Source organism: Pygocentrus nattereri, chromosome 5 (genome assembly GCF_015220715.1).
Source record: "Pygocentrus nattereri isolate fPygNat1 chromosome 5, fPygNat1.pri, whole genome shotgun sequence".
NCBI classification, from domain to species: Eukaryota; Metazoa; Chordata; class Actinopteri; order Characiformes; family Serrasalmidae; genus Pygocentrus; species Pygocentrus nattereri.
Genome location: NC_051215.1, coordinates 44820920 through 44840900, shown reverse-complemented (window position 1 = coordinate 44840900; position 19981 = coordinate 44820920). Strand labels below are relative to the sequence as shown.

Genomic DNA, 19981 nt, shown 5'->3' with positions numbered 1-19981 from the left:
TGATAAATCTACTTTAAAACTAAATAACTTTAACAGGCAGGAAAGTGTTCTCGTTTGTGGTCTCATTAAACAGTGTGCTTCAGATGCCAGACCTTTTCGTACAAGCCAACGCTCCAAACGGGGATGCTTTCTGCCACAAATCAATAACCATGTGATATTTATAAGGTAGTGAAGTAACCTGCTAGTTTAGCTGCTGAGCTAAGCCCTGCATCATAGCCACAACAATAACAGTATTTCTTTCCTATAACTAGCAAGTGCATGTTTTCTCTCAGTCTGTTGTGTTCCAGCTTATAGTGACAACAGGATATCTGGCCTTTTATCCATGGTACAGCTAAATAGTTCCCACAGTCCTTATATGCTGCAACTAATTTATATATTAAAAAAAAAATTTAAATCAAGAAAAACTACACATGACAGTGGCTCAGTGAGAACTAACAGGATAACAGCTACACATACATCACAGAACACTTAACCCAGCTTATGGTTGCAAGATAAATCTGGTGAGTGTTGTTGATAAGGGCTAAAATGAAAACTGCACTCTTTTAAATTGTGAGTTTGATTTTAAAAACGATTCACGTGATTAAATTCATGAAGGCTGTGAACTGCTGGAAGATCAGTTTGACCAATCAAAAGCAACGAAATACCCAAATCAACCCAAGCTAACTTGCAGTAACCAGTAGCATTCAAGCCTCCAGGTCTTTTAAATCAAAATAACAGACCTGGACCTTAATTACAGAAAACAACTACAATTTAAAATCAGTCACAATATTTGCCATAAATCCATAAAATGCCATAAAAATCTCAGATATTTTCCCTAAATCGTTCAGCTCTAGCAGGATACAGTTACAGACGTAACAGAACTTACCTATTTCGTTTTCCTGTCAGTCCCTGCACCCTTTACTTGACTTCGCTCAGAATCACTAGCTGAGGAACGGACTAGCGTTAGCCTAGCTACCAGGCTACATATGCAAACACCATGTTTAATTTTCAGCTTTCTGAACCTCCAACACCAGTCGATCAACTTCGCTTCCTCAGATTTGAGTCTTTTTTTAACTCTAAAATTGCGTCAGCGTAGCTTCAGTTTAACAGTATCGAACGAGTTCTATGCTGAGCTGATTTGTTAGCATGCTAAGCTAAAGCAAACCACTTCCGTTGATCTAGTTAACATTATTGACCAATTTGCAATTGCTGTTAGATGGACAGATGGACATTTATCGAATGACACACTGAAAATCGAGCACTGCTTTCACTTACTTGGTGACCATGTAAGCAAACTAAATTTTTTGAATGTCTTCGGTTTGAGAGAACAGAGGTCACAAAATACCGACATAATACCGTGGAACCAATCGGCGAAGAGCTGTGTCATTAATCACCTCGTTACCCATGCGGAGGAAACCATGCTGAGCTGAGCATTACTCTCCATGCTCAGAATCATTGACGATGTCAAGAGACTTCATAAAAAAAAATTTCTCAAAGATGTGTCAGAATCAGGGATGTGCATTAGGCCGGGGCAATATCTAAAAATAATACTCCAGCACAAAAATAACGTAGAACTGTAGGCTTATCTTTTTACACGGCATCACTGGTGTTGCACAAACATGATAGCGGCACGCAGAGGATCATGTTTTACTGTTCAAAAGCAGCTGAGAGGTACTGGTAGCTTTTTCAGGACAGCCGAGTAACGGAGGCTGTCTCTTCAGATAAGGTAACGAGTTTAAATTAACATGTGAACAAAACCATCACATTTCACTGAACCGTCAGCCTGTATTTTCTCAAATTTCCTCCCGATGAAACACAAATACCCAAACACTGACTGCAGTACTTGAACACTGGCACTTCAAACAGTTAACTGAGTGCTGGAGCACTTGTGCACATCACATAAGAACAGATCGATGTATTTTTTTTCACCACCGTCTCACTTCCCTCAAGTTAAGAATCACTGCTTAACAGCACCGTGAGCTTTTGGGATGCTTGTTATTTACTTGATATGGTGTTTACAGTGGTATACACTCTCCGGCCACTTTATTAGGTACTAATAAAGGTGCTAGTAAAAGGTTGGACCCCCTTTTGCCTTCAGAACTGCCTTAATTATTTGTGGCTCACTTTCAACACGGTGTTGGGAACGTTCCTCAGAGATTTCGGTTGGTTATTTGAGTTCCTGTTGCCTTTCTATCATCTGGAACCAGTCTGCCCAGACCTCTCACATCAACAAGGCATTTTCGTCCACACAACTGACCGCTCACTGGATATTTCCTCTTTTTCGGGGCAGTTCTCTGTAAACCCTAGAGATGGTTGTGCATGAAAATCCCAGTAGATCAGCAGTTTCTGAAATACTCAGACCAGCCCGTCTGGCACCAACAACCACGCCACGTTCAAAGTCACTTAAATCTCCTTTCTTCCCCGTTCTGATGCTCGGTCTGCACTTCAGCAAGTCATCTTGACCACCTCTACATGCCTAAATGCACTGAGTTGAAGCCGTGTGATTGGCTGATTAGCTATTTGTGTTAACAAGCAACTGAACATGTACCTAACATTACCTAATAAAGTGGAGAGTCAGTGTATTTTAAATATATGGACTGTTACATGTACTCTTTTACTGATTACCCAAGAAATGCAATATAGAGACGCTACCAAAATGTGATCCATCATAACATCAGTGGTATTTTGACATTGACGTAGAAACTGTGCATTTCTGAACCTCTAGATTCCCATGATGCCCTCTTACAAAAAAAAAAAAAAATACAACTTTACAGAGTAACACTGCAGATAACCGAGACGTAACCTAGCCAGTTTAGCTAGGAGATGGACAGAAGCAGGCTGGGGATGGACAGAAGCAGGCTGGGAGCACAGTTTACATACAGAAACAATGAAATAATATGAGGTATTTACAGTTGGAGAAACTGGACCATAATAAGCACGGATGTAACCTAAAATTTTTTCTGGACCTCGATGATTTTTATATTATAGTACCAGGTATTCAAGACTAATAAAACCTTACACACTCTAATAAAAATCAAGTGACCAATTCAGGAGAGAAACACACTGTTTAAACCCGAGTCCAATCATTTTACTCCTGAACGCCAAGAGTCTTGATCTTTTCATGGCTCCCCCAATGAAATCACACAACTTCTTATTCCTAATTAACCCCATTTGCACCTTTAGCAAGGTGTTTTAAAGGAGGATCGATCTGAAACGTTTACCGTTCAATAAGCCAGAAGCGCGTGCACGCAAGCCAAGCCTGCCGAACAGTTCACAGTATGAGGGATAAACCGAGCCCACGTGTTCAACAGAGGATATACTTCAGATCCCAAACAGCAGGAAACTAAAAACGGAACACAAAAGGCGCAGCAGCGCTGCTTCGGAGGGGAGATGAATCTGCACGAGCTCCTACAACCGAATCACGGCTCTACGACTAGTTCATGAAATGAGCGTTTAACGCGTGCACGCATGAAACCCGCTTAAGTAGTTACTCGTGCTTCCCCAAAGGCCACACAGCTTCTTACTGCACACTTACACTGGTTCCCAGCACAGTTCGAGCGGAACCTCTAAAGCACGTAATTCAGAGGTCAGAGATGTTGCAGCCGCGGTCGGAACCACCAAAGCAGCAGGAGCCGATCTGACCAGCTCATCCGCGGGGCTTTAACATTCGGCCACGGCGACTCCGCACAAATAAACATGAGCACGACCGCACCGCACCGCATGGCGCCTGCAAGTGTTTTAAAAGCCAGCAACAAAACTCGGTAAATACACACAAGCAAAAAGCGACGCTAAACCTGCAGTATCTGACGGAGTGACCGCTGAAGTTTAGCTCCCAGTCCGCGGGCGGCTGGTCAGTAACCAACGGTTACAGCGGTTGGGTCGTAAATCTCAGCCTGAGCGTTAACGCTGGTTAGTTAGTTAGTCCGTTACTTAGTCAGTTAACGTTAGTCTGTCCATTAGTTAGTTAACGTTAGTGAGTCCGTTAGTCCGTTAACGTTAGTCTTAGTCAATTAGTCAGTTAGCTTAGTTAGTTAGTCAGTCAGTCAGATACTCAGTTAGTTGGTCAGTCAGTTAGTTAGTTAGTCAGTTAGTTAGTCAGATTGTCAGTCAGTTAGAAACTCAGTCAGTCAGTCAGTTAGTTGGTCGGTCAGTCAGTCAGTTAGTCAGTTAGTTAGTCAGTCAGTCAGTCAGTTGGTCAGTTAGTTAGTTAGTCAGTTAGTTAGTCAGATTGTCAGTCAGTTAGAAACTCAGTCAGTTAGTTGGTCGGTCAGTTAGTCAGTTAGTTAGTCAGTCAGTCAGTCAGTTGGTCAGTCAGTTAGTTGGTCATTTAGTTGGTCAGTTAGCTCACCAATAAACAGATTTACATCCAGAAACGGCGTCGCGCCCTCCGTTACCGGTCGAACGGCACTAGTGTTTGCAGGTAAAGTTGAAAAACGAAGGCCACCGACGGCCGAGAGTCCGGGAACAACAAGTTAGCCGAGCCGGCTACCGGAGAGAGCGCGAGCGGCGCTGCTGCACACACCGAGCACACCGGAGGCTGAGAGAGGCTAGCAGACCGAGAGGAGCGCAAAGCGGGAAACACGAACAAACTCCACTCACCCGCAGACCTTTTCTCCAGCACGGCTATCCAAACACGGGACTCAAGTGCCCGCTAAGTTATTTTTGAAAACCCGAGAATTCAAAGTCTTGTTGACAGCATCGTCCACAGAGCCGCCATCTTCACTGAGCTCTGATGCTGTTGGGCCGCTACTCCTGGCCGAAACTCTGGACGAAACCAAGTCAGCACGTCAAACAGGGGAGACACATCCAATTTCTTAAAATGACGAGCACGGTGATTTGGATGGAAGTGTTACAAACAATAAAACGAAGCGTTGTGCTGTTTTACTGAGCTGTGTGCTTTAGATTAAACCCACCTAACTATATGGATTTTATCATCGCGCGGGGAACAACCCTATCTGCCCCCCCCTCCGCCACAGCAGCGCGAAAACAGTCGGTGTAAGATCCCGGCAGAAAGCGCCACCTATCCGCCTTTTCTGTCCCAGGTAAGGGGCTCGGCTAGGGGGAGCGCTGCGGGACGCTCAAGCCGGGAAAACTCTTCCTCCTCACCAGTGTGGGAGCGGGGGCACCGAGGGGGCTGCAGCAGCCCCTCATTTCAGGTCTGTAACTGCTAAAAAAAAATACGTGACCTATTATAACTTTGGACGCAGCAGAGAGTCAGATGTGCGTGTTTTAGAGAAGTATTTTTGTATTTGTGTGTGTGTATCTGACACTGTTTAAATGAACTATTACAGTGAGCTGAATCACTTCCCTCCACAACAGCTGGCCGCTTTGGGGGCGGGTCACTGAAAACACACACAGGCTGGGTTTAAAGAGTGAACGCGTGTGCGGTGAGAGAGGCCAAAATTGAGCCCCAGAGTGGCCATGTACTGTTTTAAAACGGCCATTAAATCTCAATATTCACGCAATATTAACATTAATCAACCCTTTTATCTCCCGTTCTGTGCGCGTTCTCACCGCTCGACTCTGGGCGTGATATAATCGATTACCGTGCCACACCAACGATCTGATTGGTCGCCACATGGTTAATTTACATAAAATATGTAAATCAGGAGTGATGAGTCGGTTGTATGTATATGTTGTCGTCCCTGCAGTGCGACGTTCCGTTTGATGTAAAGTTAAAAAGAAATGTGAAAAAAGGCAAATCATTTAACATTACGTCATCGTCCACGTCACGTATATGCTGCCTAAAATACCAGCAACCCCGGCGTAAAACACCTTCCTGCGCACCTGCCAGTGTTTTTTTGTTGGAAACGACGCAAATTTACAAGCCTGTAAATATATTCCGGCGTCGCTTTGTGTTCTGAGCGGTGTTCATGATTTCTACCTGAGAATTAGTAATACTGCATCAGAAATGAGAAATTTAGTCCACAATAATCTGCAAATGTGAGGCAGAACATAAACCTGTGCGCATAACTACACCTGAACACTTGCAGCAGCGCGCATCCGTGTTGCCCAGACTGTTTTGAGACATTTGAAACAGTAAGCCTTGCATTAAAATAAAATACATGATAACTAATGATAACAGTTATATTGGGTAATTGTAATGCAGCCAAATGGTAAAACATTCATGACTATATCACAGCCCAGTCCGGAGAGAACCGATATAGTTTCAAAATTCACCCTACTGCGCCACCTAGTGATGGAAAAAGGTGTCCATACAGCTTCAGATTAGTTGCTTCTCAACAATATGATTGTGTGTTCCAACCCTCAGTGCACTGCATGAGACGTAGGTCATGTACCCTGTGAGTCTGTACTATTTACTATTTTGAATTTGTTATTAAAAGCTTATAAGTAAACTTTTTTTTTTTGGATGAACACTCACTGAAAACTGCCCAAGATCCATGTCTGGTTTTAAAATACAAGATACTTTCCCCTTAAACTTAAACTCCTTTTAAATTTTGTGTCCATTAATTTGAGAAGCTGCACCCAACTTGAAAATCCAACCCCAAGGTTGCTCTTGAGTTCTGGTCTCGTCATACTGAATCATCCTCAAGGGAAATTTGCAGGATTTGCTACAGGAGATGACTAGCACAATATAAACGTGTATGGCGCAACATAAAAACCACAAAATTAGTGTTTTGAGTTATCTTTATTAAGTAAACTCTACATTTTCAATATTGCTTTTTGTCTGTCCCATTTTTAGTTTTTTTTTTCCTTTAAGTCTAGATTACAGCCTTTTGCAATCAGCACAGTTTATATATTTTCATATTTTTTTTTCCCAACCAAGCTACACTTTGAAGAATACAAAAATATCACAGTACATTTTCTACACAGTCACTCCCTACTAGTGAGTCCCAAAGCTAGCACTGGACTTAAAAGTGGAACACAGGGATTTGGCGATGCCTTTGATGGGCCACCTGTCCAGAAGAAGCTACTACAGTGGATGAAAGAAAAAAAAAATCAGCGAGAATGAGCACGAGAGACAAAAAGAGGTCAATTTAGATTTGAAAAGAGAATACTGCTTGTGTCTGTGTATGCACAAATACTTGCTGGTAGTAAGTACATATAAACAGAAAACACCACACACACATCCTTCCGATTTAAGGACTGAAAAGTCAAACGATATACAGACGGCCTAGCTGGCAGTGGACTTGTTACTGATAACTCTTCGTGTTTCACAAATTATTTAAACTTAAAAAAAAAAAGAAAAAAAAAAAAGATATCTGGTCCAGCCAGACCTCTGTGTTCCAAAACTCTCAAGCCCCTGCCACCGACAGCTAACTGGAAATAGGAACTCACATAGCAGTCACTTAACATTCTCTTATTCTCCAAACCGCTCTCTGCAGACACACCATACTATACAAAATATCAAAAAACAAAGAATAAACAAAACATAGAAGAATCCTCACCCGTACTCAGATTATTGTTTCATATTAAATGTCTGTTTAATTCTTTTAACAAACTTTTTTTTTTCCCTCGTTTGTACACGGTGTAAATATCCAAAGTTTAAATCTTTCATGACCGGTGGAGGCTCACTCCTCCAAGGCAGAGGAATGTTGCAGTATGAGTCTGACATTTAGTGGTTTCATTCAAATTTGAACAAACGAACATCAAGAAAACAAATGGAAAAATAAGAAAAGGGGAAAAAAAAAAAAAACAATTTCAACCATCTAAACAAACCCAAGGGAGGAGAACACAGAGCATCAACGTAGTTCAGTGAAAAGGGAAAAAGGACAGATTCTGAGGGTAAACACTAGTCATAAGTTACTCGACATCACACACACACACACACACACACACACAAAAAAAAAAAAAAAAAAAAAAAAAAAAAAATCACACATGACAATGAGCTCGACAACTTATTAAGGGCAGGAACCCTTCAGATTTGAATTACTCCCAGGCCTTGGCAACTCCACGTGATTGCACACTGGTTACCATCCTGGAGTGTCCCAGGGCCAAGAAGAGGACTGATTGTGCTGCCAGTGATGGGCTTGTGCAGGACATGACCTGGTAGGGGGGCTGAGGGTCAGACTGGGCTGGGCTCAAAGTTGCAGTGGAGTCCCAGCTGGTATGTGGAGCGCTCAAGGCGAAAACGTTGCCATCTCCAGCGAGATCCGCTGCCACAGCTCCTTGGTTTGCTTCCCCCTCTTCAGGTTCTGTAGGATGTCATTGAACTGCATCATGCCCACTGGGGTCAGGCAGAAGGCCCCACGGGCGCTCCGGATGATGTTCACAAAGTCGTCGTAGTCCGCTGGGGTCAGGTGGATTAGCCGGTGGTGGATGTACTGTGGGAAGAACCGGGAAACATGCGATAAGTCACAAGAGTACGGCTCAGTGATTTCTGGGGTGAGGGGAGCATTCATCAGAAGAAACACTGATGCTACTTGATGACTCAGACTTCACTATGTTTATTCTGTGAGCAAGTAAATAGGGCAGAAAACATAACACAGGGATACTGATGGGGACAGACAGCATACGTAACATGCTTCCCATCAGCAACACTGCAAATGAGTTTGCTCTGGTGTATGTCCTGGGTACCTAATGTCATTGGCCAAGTATAGAGAGTGAATTAATCATTGTGCTAAATTATTCAAAAGTAATTTATGATTATAGTTAATATACAATTGTACTTCAACACCCCTGGTAAAACTTGAATATATTGTAGTTCCAATGGTGGACAGTAACTAAATAAATGTAATTTATTACAATAATTAAGTCGTTTTTTCTTGTATTTGTACTTTACTGAAGTTTTTCCTTTTTGGGCGACTTTTTACTTTCACACCACTACATTTCAAAGTCAAATATCAATACTACACTACATTTGAGAAATCTGTTGTTCCTTTTGGTTTCTGTGTGTATAAAAACGTAACGTCAAAATGAAAGAAGATGCACAAAGCCAGAGCACCAATCAGGGCACAGCGGTCACTTTGTTCTGAGCTGGTTTTGACCTGTTGGTCATACCGACCCAGTGCAGCACGCGGTTCAACGTCAGCGCAGCAGCGTAAAACTTTGGGAGAGTCTGTTCAACATAAATGATGAACTAACCTAACTTTGTGTAAATAGAGCACAATATAGAAATATGTCCACATATGCAGTCGTGACTGACGCGGCTTTTTTCTGAATTTCTACAAACACCGTTTCATTTTATAGTAAATTAGTTTGGGCTGGTTTATGTTTATGAACAGAGGCCTACAGATCAACATAGTAAAGGAGCTCATCTGTGATCCTGAGTTTAAAGCCAGTTTTTATTCAACTTAAACTTGGAACTAAGTTGTAAATAAATCTGAAACCGAAACTTTGCTTGTGTGTAAAAAGTGATTTCAGAGCCACTCGGTTCTCCCTGATGGAAACTGTTTACCTTCAGTGTTTTGTGCTTCTGATCATTTTAATAGACGTCAGCGTCACTAATTAATGACGTTCTATTAAAAGACTGGTTTACCAAGAGAGACGCTGGAGGACTTTCACCTGAAATGAGTTCATGAAGCCAGTCTGGTTATAAAAATGATAACAGGAAATCAGAGCCATAATTACTCTTTTAGTACTTTTACTTTCGATACTTAAGTACATTTGAAGGCAAATACTTTTGTACTTTAACTCAAATGAAGGTCTAAAGGGAGGAACGTCTACTTTTACTGGAGTGATATTTTACCTTTGGAATCTCTACTTTAACTCAAGTACATGATTTGTGTACTTCGTCCACCACTGTGAGGTCACAATTTATATAGTGTAACATATTGGAGAAAAAAAGTAAAGCACAAAATACAGAATGTAAGTTTTGCACAAGCCACAATATGTTTGTTTTGTCCCAGTATGCAACATTTTGTATAGAAACAGTAATTATGCATTAAAACGTGCAGATGTGTTCTCTGACTGACAAATAATAAGAGGCACAACAGCGCCTCTTCCACCTCAGACGGCTGAGGAGGTTTTGCATGAACCCCTGCATCCTCAGAACATTCTACATATGTACTGTGGAGAGCGTTCTAACAGGCTCCATCACCACCTGGTATAGAAACCCACTGCCATTGAGCGGAAAGCTCTGCAGAGGGTGGTGCAGACAGCCCAGCACATCACCGGGGTCCAGCTCCCAAACCTTTTGGATTTATACACCAGCCGCTGCCTGAGGAAGACCTGGAGGATTCTGAAGGACTCCACCTACCCGAGCCACTGTCTGTTCTGACAACCACAGCTGCAGAGTGGGAGGAGGTACAGAAGCATAAAGTCCAGAACCAGCCAGTTCCAAGACAGTTTCTTCTCCTGGGCCATCAGGCTGCTGAACAGCCAGTAGTGCTGTTGTATCGGTCTATAGGCCTGTCACTGCTCCTCTGAGTCATCGTCTCCATGGACAATCACCACCTCATCCACATCTCATCAGACTCACTCTGACCCTCTGCACCTTCAATCTAGCAAATCTGTACTTACATATATAGATTGACATCTTGTACATCTTCTATCCATATCCTATATAATCTGGAAGATTTCTATATCAGTATTCTATCCCCTGTGTACCTGCATCTCATTTATTATCTACCTCAAATTAACTGCACATACGGACACACACACACACACACACACACACACACACACACACACACACACACACACTCTCTGGGGCAAAAAAGTATTTAGTCAGCCACTGATTGTGCAAGTTCTCCTACTTAGAAAGATGAGAGAGGTCTGTAATTTTCACAAAAAAAAAATCCAGGAAATCACATTGTAGGATTTTTAAATAATTTATTTGTAAATTATGGTGGAAAATAAGTATTTGGTCAATAACAAAAGTTCAACTCAGTACTTTGTAACATAACCTTGACAGAAGTCAAACATTTCCTGTAAGTCTTCACCAGTTTTGCACACTGTAGCTGGTATTTTGGCCCATTCCTCCTGCAGATCTCCTCTAGAGCAGTGATGTTTTGGGGTTGTCGCTGGGCAACACAGACTTTCAACTCCCTCCGCAAATTTTCTATGGGGTTGAGGTCTGGAGACTGGCTAGGCCACTCCAGGACCTTGAAATGCTTTTTACGGAGCCACTCCTTCATTGCCCGAGCGGTGTGTTCAAAGCTCTCACTGGAAGGAAGGAGGTTTTGGCTTAAAATCTCATGATACATGGCCCCGTTCATTCTTCCCTTAACACGGATCATCCATGCTCTCTGGCAAACTTCAGACGGGCCTGGACACGTACTGGCTTAAGTAGGGGGACACGCCTGGCACTGCAGGATTTGAGTCCCTCTCGGCGTAGTGTGTTACTGATGGTAGCCCTTGTTACTTTGGTCCCAGCTCTCTGCAGGTCATTCATCAGGTCCCTCTGTGTAGTTCTGGGATTTTTGTTCACCGTTCTCATGGTCATTTTGACCCCACGGGATGAGATCCTGCGTGGACCCCAGATCGAGGGAGATTATCAACGGTCTTGTATGTCTTCCATTTTTTTTACAATTGCTCCCACAGTTGATTTATTCACACCAACCTGCTTGCCTATTGCAGATTCACTCTTCCCAGCCTGGTGCAGGTCTACAATTTTCTTCCTGGTGTCCTTCGACAGCTCTTTAGTCTTGACCATGGTTGAGTTAGGAGTCTGACTGTTTGAGGCTGTGGACAGGTGTCTTTTATACAGATAACAAGGTCAAACAGGTGCCATTAATACAGGTAACGAGTGGAGGACAGAGGAGCTTCTTAAAGAAGTTGTTACAGGTCTGTGAGAGCCAGAAATCTTGCTTGTTTGTGGGTGACCAAATACTTATTTCCCACCATAATTTACAAATAAATTCTTTAAAAATCCTACAATGAGATTTCCTGGATTTTTTTTCCTCATTTTGTCTCTCATAGTTGAAGTGTACCTATGATGAAAATTACAGACCTCTCTCATCTTTCTAAGTAGGAGAACTTGCACAATCAGTGGCTGACTAAATACGTTTTTGCCCCACTGTGTGTGTATATATCAAATCAAATTTATTTGTATTGTATTATATTGTATTATATTTGTACTATGTATTATATTGTCACAAAGCAGTGTAAAAGTGTAAAAAAAGAAAAAAAGTGTAAAAAAAGTGTAAAAAAGAAAAAAAAAGAAAAAATGTATATATACAAAATTTTTTATATATATATATATATATATATATATATATATATATATATATATATATATATATATATATATATGGAGGTTGTGCACCTAAGATTTTCACTCACTTTCCACCTGTGTAAATGTGAAATGACAAACGTGATTTCATTATAAATATGAAATGACATGCGCCAGTGATAACTGCAACTTGCAGGGCGAACACAAGGTTAAAACTGCATTAAAAGTACAACAGCTGAAAATACACCCAACTATGATACTGCTGACAGTATTTGATAGTAAGTTCCAGAAACATTTGTACGGCTTACTAAATATTCCTTTGAGAGAGCATGAAAGAGAGTAAACAACGGCAAGAGTACAAGAGACCGAGAGTGTGAGAGAAAACTGAGAAAGAAAGAGAGACTGCATGAGGGTATTTCTCTCCCCCTCTCTCTCTATCTGCTTTCAGGCTGTGGACTGTCAGTGTGTGTTAGAAACTCTCTCATCAGCACAGCCCATCCTGCGAGCATACTCAAGCTCTGCTATCTTCTTTTAACACTACGCTTTCATGCACTATTTATGTGCACTGGGGGCGACGGTCACGGCAGCTCTGCTCAGAATCCTTACTTAGCACAACTTAGATGTGCAGATATCCTTCATAAATGGGCACCATCACCTTTGGTCTTGGCTGCTGAAATAGCATTAAACTTCTCATTAAAAGAACAAACCAGAAAGAGACATCACGTAAAAACAGAAGTCTGGATATTTATGGAATCTATCGCACTGAAAGGTCCGAATATCTTTACTCCGACTACACACACTTTGTATTTGAGCAATAAATTCGGCTCAAAAGATGTAAGAGTGCTGCAGTATCTGGGAAATCTACTCTTCAGTAGATTTAGGCTGTAGTCAACTGAAGCTCGTAGCTCAGAATTTACCACCTCTGACTAAGAAAACTGCCCCCCTCAAATAGGATTTCTTACTCGGACCATCAAGACGGCGTTCTCAACTCCGTCCTCAGCTTATGACGTCAAATCTACATGGCTGCTCATATTGTTGACAGTAATAAAAGAAATGTCTCCTTTTCAGTGAAAAAAACTTCAGTCAGCATTCAGACATATGAATTACTTACATTTATAACACTGACCATAATGTTCATTGTAAAGAAGGTAAATTGTTATGAACACTAAAAGGTATCACACACATCACTAACGTTAGTTGGCTAGCTTATTGCTAGCAGTTCTGACTTTCATTTAAATTTTCCCACTTTGTAGCTCAAACGCATGGATGTTGAAAATGACAATTCCAAACTCTGACCTCTCAACTCTGAGCCATGTCGAACGGCATAGTTACAACCTGCATCTTAACTGTTGCCCCTGTCTTACCCAACACTATTACAACTGCTGGAGCAGGTGTGACAGAATATGGTTCAAACAAGACTGCAGGAAGGTAGATATCCAGGACCAAGGTTGGTGACCACTGTTTTAACATGAGGGATGGGAGAAAAATGAGCTGAGGGCCATTTTAACCACTGAACATGAAATCCAGTCTAATCCAGGCAAATCAGCATTATATCTCCTTTTCATATTTGGTTAGTATACATCAGACACAACATCAGTGGCTCAACCGTTTAAGCGTCGGCCCCATCATCAGGAGATCGCGAATTCGATCCCTTGGGAGTCCAAGAGAGCTCGCTCTCTCTGGGTGGGTAGAATGCTCCCCTTCTCCCCGCAACACGATGCTAGTCAGAATAGGCGTCTGTTAGCGGACGTAACAGAACTGGCGGTTGGCGTTCGGCTGTCCAATGACGTTGCATGAGCAGCAGTTCGAAAAGAAGCAGTGGCTGGTTTCAAAAGGTCTCAGAGGAAGTGTGTGCTGCCTTCACCCTCCTAGTGTTGATAGCATTGTATGATTGGGGGAGTCCTAACTAGCAGGTGGAACTTAATCGACTAATTTGGGGAGAAAATTGGGTAATTCATTAATAAATATATAAATAAATCAGAGACATGTGCTTTAATGAAGTAGTTCTCAGCTTTGATATCTTTGCTGAAGACCTGCACTCGCTCCTTGGATGTTACAACCAACACAATGTGGTTAACCTTTGCTTGAAAATTCGGTTGTAACACTCAAATTGAACAAAAACATTAAATCAGTTCCTATACTGAAAGAGAACTATACGTGCAGTGGTGGGCGGATACCTGTAGGTAGGCCTGCTGGCAGCGCTGCACAAGCTGGTGGAAGGCAGGAGTGCGGAGGTGAGCGTGTATGTGTGCAGGATTCAGCCTCTGCAGAGCCTCCATAATGATCTCCTGTAGGACGAATGGACTCAGCACACCTTTAGCAGCCCCCACACAGAACTGATACACATAATTCACACCTGGAGACAAGAAGAGAGCAAACGTAGGAATGAATATGATGCAGCACTGCAAATGGTCACATGTGAAGAAACCCCTTTTATATCTTTTTAATAATCTTCTCATGACTCTGTTATAGAATAGCTGAACAGACAGAGCTCGGTACATGGAATGGACCTACCATGAACCTCAAACACTGTCCTCAAACCTCAAAACCGTCTTCAAATGAAAATTCCACATTCGGAACAGAGTGGTATTACTGGCCAATTCCAAAATCCTAAGCCGTTACGCAATAGTCTTAAAATGAGAACAAAATAACGACAATGATGCAACAGCAATAAAAATGGAAAACTATGTGCAGAAATGCTGCAGGTTGTGAGGGAGATTTCAGTTCTTTAATCTTTCCCAAGTAACCGATCTATTAATGGGTATAGTTGATGTTCATCTTTAAAGGAGGCTGAAGTTGGGGTCTTATTTGCCAGCTTTTTAATCAAATCTTCTCTTCCACCTTAAACGCTACAGCTTGTACCAGAATGCAAGTGTGGCACCATTTAAGGTAGAACAGAAAATTCACAAAACAAGCTGGTGAACAAAAAGACAACTTCAGCTCCCTTTAACAAGATCCTGGACTAGTTTAATTCAGAGCTTTCAGTTTGCTCTGCACATTTCATATCGAGCAAGCTTTGTTCAGGGCTCTTTCCCACTGAAAAGAAGCGTAGTTCCAACTTTTTTAGCATCACAACCTCAACCGCAGCCTGTCAGGAGCTAATCATGCAGTGTGATTTTATCTACTTTTTTTGATGTTTGAAGCTAGATTATCTCAAATTCCAAGTTGCATAGCGCGCCAATAGTGTTGCCAAAGTCGAAAGGAAGTAGAAAGGTAGTATAAGTAATGTTAGTTACCAACAAGCTTCAAGAAACTAGCATAGTTAACTAAATAGTATAAGGACCTAGCTTATTTATATGAGGGTTAATTTTATTTTCCTGCCTGTGTCTATTTCGATATGCTGCTTCTGTGCGAGAGACTGTAGTAATTCTCTGTAAACCAGCAATCGGAGCAAAGCTAATCAAATTATTCATGAGCACACTATAAAAGGGCAAATAACTTGCTTTATTCTAGGGCCAAATTATAGGGTTGTAAAGGGGCATGTAAAACAGCATCTGGACAATTTTTCCCCTGATCAAAGTCACATACCTTCTATGTAGACATCAAAGAAACAATTTAAAATGCTGAATAAATGCATTCTATGACATCTATAACACCCAATAAAACCTTTTTTATAATTGATAAGTGGTCTGAACCAAATATCTAAAGCAATTGATCTTTTGCTGCTAGACAAAATACGCACCATGCTTTTTGTATCACTATCATTTGCATTTCATATGAGAATAAAACAAACCAGTCTGATGTTAACTGGCAGAACAAAGCGCTTTAGTTTTAAAATTTTGACTGCAGAGAAACTAGCACTTTTGGGGGGAAATGCTCTGTTAAGTGATAGCACATGCATACCAACTGCAACCAATAACTATGTAAGGAGTTTTTCCTGACTCCTTTTGCATGATTCTGTACCCTCCTCACCTCCCAGCTGGAGGCACTACACTACACTGATATATATTTTACATCCATTCCTCTCTTTTTCATTAGAGAGAGAACAGGAAAGCCACTTTGAGCAAAGCAGTTTATTTTTTCAGATGAAAGGAGTTACCAAGTCGTGCAGCAAGTCCAAGCAGCCATTTGACATCCTCCGTGTATGGGGGGCTCCGGGAAAAGTTATTGGGATGGTCATTGTGAGCCCTCCTGCCTAACATCTCCAGAGCCAGCATGCCTGCACGAGGACAGAAACTATTAAACCATTCATAGCAGCAATTCTCCAACTGCCTTTTATGTCTGTACTTAAGACTATTAAGCCTCCTAATACAGTGAACTTTGCCATAGGATGGTAATAAAGCAGCTGTCATGCGCAAATGTAATATTTCTAGGGGTTAAATGTGTGTGTCACTACCACAACATGGACTCAGCCAACCTCCAATTTGCAGCTCTTAATATTCAGCATATAATTCAGCACCAGATGGACTCTAATGGGGCCAAACGGTGACATAACCACAGGAGGGTCATGCCTTAAGGGCTATCAGTGATTAACAATCAGCCTTCCTTACCAACTCTGTAGGCTGAATGCAGGTAGTGCAGACCCTGCTGGCTGATTGGCTGACTGTGCTGCTCATCTTCCACAGGGAATGGCGTGCTGACCAAAGAGGCTGGCTGAGAGGAAAGGCCTGGAAGAGAGGCCCCCTGAATCGCCTGGATGGTGGAGCCAGAGTGAACTCCACCTACTGAAGAGAAACAGACAGATGGCCTCAGAGAATTAATGCACACTAGGATGTACCACGGGAAATTAATTATTAAGCAAGAATGAAAATGACCTTGCTACAGCTACTAGCATTTAGAGGTAAATCCAATTTCACTGCAATTTAGGAGACTCCATTCATTAATGAAAACACCTGTACGAAAAAGTGCGAGTGCATTTTCTTCACTGCAATTAATCTCCCTAATTACCCACACTGATTGATTATCAAATCACACCCTTTTCAGTTAATACTGACATTTTAGAAAAACAATACATGCAAGGTGCCTCATTTACTGCTTTAATGGTTTAATGCATCCAGTTCTGAAAAACAGCATGACTCTTAAACTAAGGAAGAAAGCATGCTATAAAATGTGATAATGAGTTTTATGGGGGACATTTTTTCAATTTGTTTCAGATCGAAGTGCTACTGGACCCACTGGAGGTGAATGTAAATAAAATAGCTACTAATATCTGCCTCTCTATACTAGGAAAATAAACCTTAAGTCCTCATTTGCATGCACCAATTATAGACATGTTCTCTATCTACATGTCTATTCATCCACTCATTCATTAATCCAAACAAATAAACACCAAAACTCGAGACTGTCAAATGCAAAAAAAATTCTTCATTCAATCAAACTGTACATCAGCTCTGCTCTCTCTTTTTCTTCACCTGCCACAGTTGTGCTGAGGGGCAAGGTTGCATCTGCAGTATGGTAGGGGTGGACGGCAATCTGTGTCATGGACGGTACAGGAACTCCTGGGAAGGTGACTGCAGTTGCTGCCATGGGGGGATGAGGGCCAGAGGCCACAGAGAACGGGTACTGGGCACCAATAAATGCAGGGTGCATTCCCTGAGAGAGCACAGAGACACTCTTCCAATTACAGAAAAAGAACTACCTTAACATGAGGAAATTCAGTTATTTGACCATGAGACATGGCCACATTTAATTCATGTGTCAAGCTATCTTTAAGGTTCATTCTCATAAATCAGTGGGCTAAATTAAGAAAGCATCTTTCACACAATTAAAATCAAAACAGCTTTAAAAGCAACAGGTCAAGAGTAAAATAACAGCTCTTACTTGTGGATAGGTAGAACCAGAAACAGGAAAAACAGCGGGGCGAGGAACGTGCGGGAGCTGGTGGCCCAGATATTGTGGGGTGCAGACAGTGGGTAAATGGGCCTGAATGGTTGTGTAGGGGTGTAGTCCCTGCGTGTGAGCCATTGCTGAGCCAGGAAGCGTGTGGGACTGGTATATGGTGGAGCCCACAGAGATGACGGGCACCACAGCAGCAGCAGTCACGGACGCGGTCACTGCTGCTACACCTGATGAGTCCATGGCTCCAGCGCTGTCTAGCACACCACAGCCCCCTTCTGGAGGCCTCCGCCCCGCCCCACCATTGGCCCCACATCGGCTTGGCCCCTCTCTCTGTCCAGCTGAGCCTCCACCCACAGTCTGCTCATACAGCCAGTACCACTGATGGGCCACCTCAAACAGCACCTCAGGATATACTCCTCCACCTTTCGCAGCTTCTTCTACTGCCATACAAGCCTTCTCCAGCATCACGTTATCCTGGGGAGAGAGAGGACACTTTCTTTTGGCTGTAGCCCTTTCAATATGAAAGTTTGCCTGCTTTTATTGCTGTTACATTGCCCTATAAATGTTACAATAAGGAATTAGTGTTGGGGCTGCATGATATTAAAGAAACATTGCATTGTCCATATACTGCTAGATACTGCAACTGTGATATGCTAGGCATATATGAACAGACTGACCTGCATGATTTTGATTATGCAAGTGGACCAATAACTTAATTCATCCAAGCACAGCACACAATATAATATATAATACTAGGATAAGCTGAAAGTATATTGCATTCTTCTGCAACATCAGTATTGCCAAGGCAAATATTGTGATACCAACTGGGGCTGCACAATTCTCAATTAAATGGAATTGTATGGAATTTTACAATTATCAACATTCATTAACATTAAATTTACTTTAACTCGAAACTCTTTTAGCTGGCTTGTTTTAAATATTTCTCTATGTGGTTTCAAATGTTATGAAAGAGGAGGTGATGACCAGATCATACAGATCGATAAGGAAGAAGAACAAACCTCACAAAGTACTGGTTTCACACAGCTAACAGCTAGGAATAAAGAGAGCTGCGGTTGCAGCTAGGAGTGGGAATCTCTAGGCACCTCAAGATTCAATTCGATTACGATTCAAAGGGCTGCGATGTGATTATAAAACGATTATCGATGCATCTTGATGCAGGATCTCTATTTTCTCACTGTGTGAGAACTTGGTACTTTTAAAGCAAATTATGTTTATTATTAATCATTATTCATGGTTAATTAATATTAATAATGTATTGTTAGGAATAAATCTTAATTATTTATTAAGTATTAATGATGTTGCTTGCAATATCTTTTATTAATAAAACAAATGGAAGTGATGTGGCAAGTGAACTGGAAGGCTCTCATTCACTGCTTTTGTTTGGAGCACACAAGACGCAGGCTGTCAGCGATAAAATGCGCTGTTACGGCGACGTAAGATCCAGTGGCAATGGATTTCCATGCAGCATGTTACAGCCGTCCTACCAGTTTTCTTTAGTTTTATAACCAAATTATAGATTTATAACTTCCATTTTGGTCTCACTGTAGAGAGAGTGGGGATCGCTGTGTCAGTAAAACGCGTGCAGACTGCAGGTCACATAGCAACGCAGTCTAACCTGGCTAGTATCTAACGAAAAGGCAAAGAGAAGGACACAAACATTTGGAGGTGAATGGACTTCTTCACATTTATAAGCACTGCAGGTGGTTTCCAGATACATTAAGTGTGCAACAAGAGACTGTCCAACACTAAAATGGTGGGGACGGTCATGGGCTGGAGGTTAGTGAACCAGCCTCGTGACCGGAAGGTCGCCGGTTCGATCCCCAGAGCTGACAGCACACGACTGAGGTGTCCTTGAGCAAGACACCTAACCCCGAACTGCTCCCCGGGCGCTGCGGATTGGGCTGCCCACCGCTCCGGGCGAGTGTGCTCACTGCCCCCTAGTGTGTGTGTGCTCACTACAGTGTATGTGGTGTTTCACTTAATGGATGGGTTAAATGCGGAGGCGAAATTTCCCCGTTGTGGGACTAATAAGGGTCACTTAATCTTAATCTTAATCTAATCTTAAAAAGTTGCGAAGATGAAGTCAGCTACTCTTTCAAATTTTCCTGTTCCACCTTAAATGGTGCC

General features: G+C 42.0%; 2 protein-coding genes across 6 annotated transcripts in view; both read right to left on the bottom strand.

Annotated features, from left to right (window-relative positions):
• Positions 1–4728, bottom strand: part of ndst2a (N-deacetylase/N-sulfotransferase (heparan glucosaminyl) 2a) — a 162136-nt gene extending 157408 nt beyond the window's left edge. For all 3 annotated transcript variants that reach the window (XM_017715818.2, XM_017715819.2, XM_017715821.2), the window contains exon 1: positions 4579–4728. The gene's annotated coding sequence lies outside the window, so the exon portion shown is untranslated. The remainder of the gene's footprint in view (positions 1–4578) is intronic.
• A 1881-nt stretch (positions 4729–6609) lies between these two features.
• Positions 6610–19981, bottom strand: part of zswim8 (zinc finger, SWIM-type containing 8) — a 49489-nt gene continuing 36117 nt past the window's right edge. For 2 of the 3 annotated variants that reach the window (XM_017715815.2, XM_017715816.2), the window contains 6 exons: positions 17816–18307; positions 17407–17608; positions 16546–16719; positions 16095–16214; positions 14233–14411; positions 6610–8264 (listed from right to left, as the gene is read on the bottom strand). In XM_017715815.2, the coding sequence (XP_017571304.1) occupies positions 8061–8264; positions 14233–14411; positions 16095–16214; positions 16546–16719; positions 17407–17608; positions 17816–18307 (1371 nt within the window). In that variant the 3' untranslated portion in view covers positions 6610–8060. The remainder of the gene's footprint in view (positions 8265–14232; positions 14412–16094; positions 16215–16545; positions 16720–17406; positions 17609–17815; positions 18308–19981) is intronic. The other variant, XM_017715817.2, reaches the window with a different exon arrangement.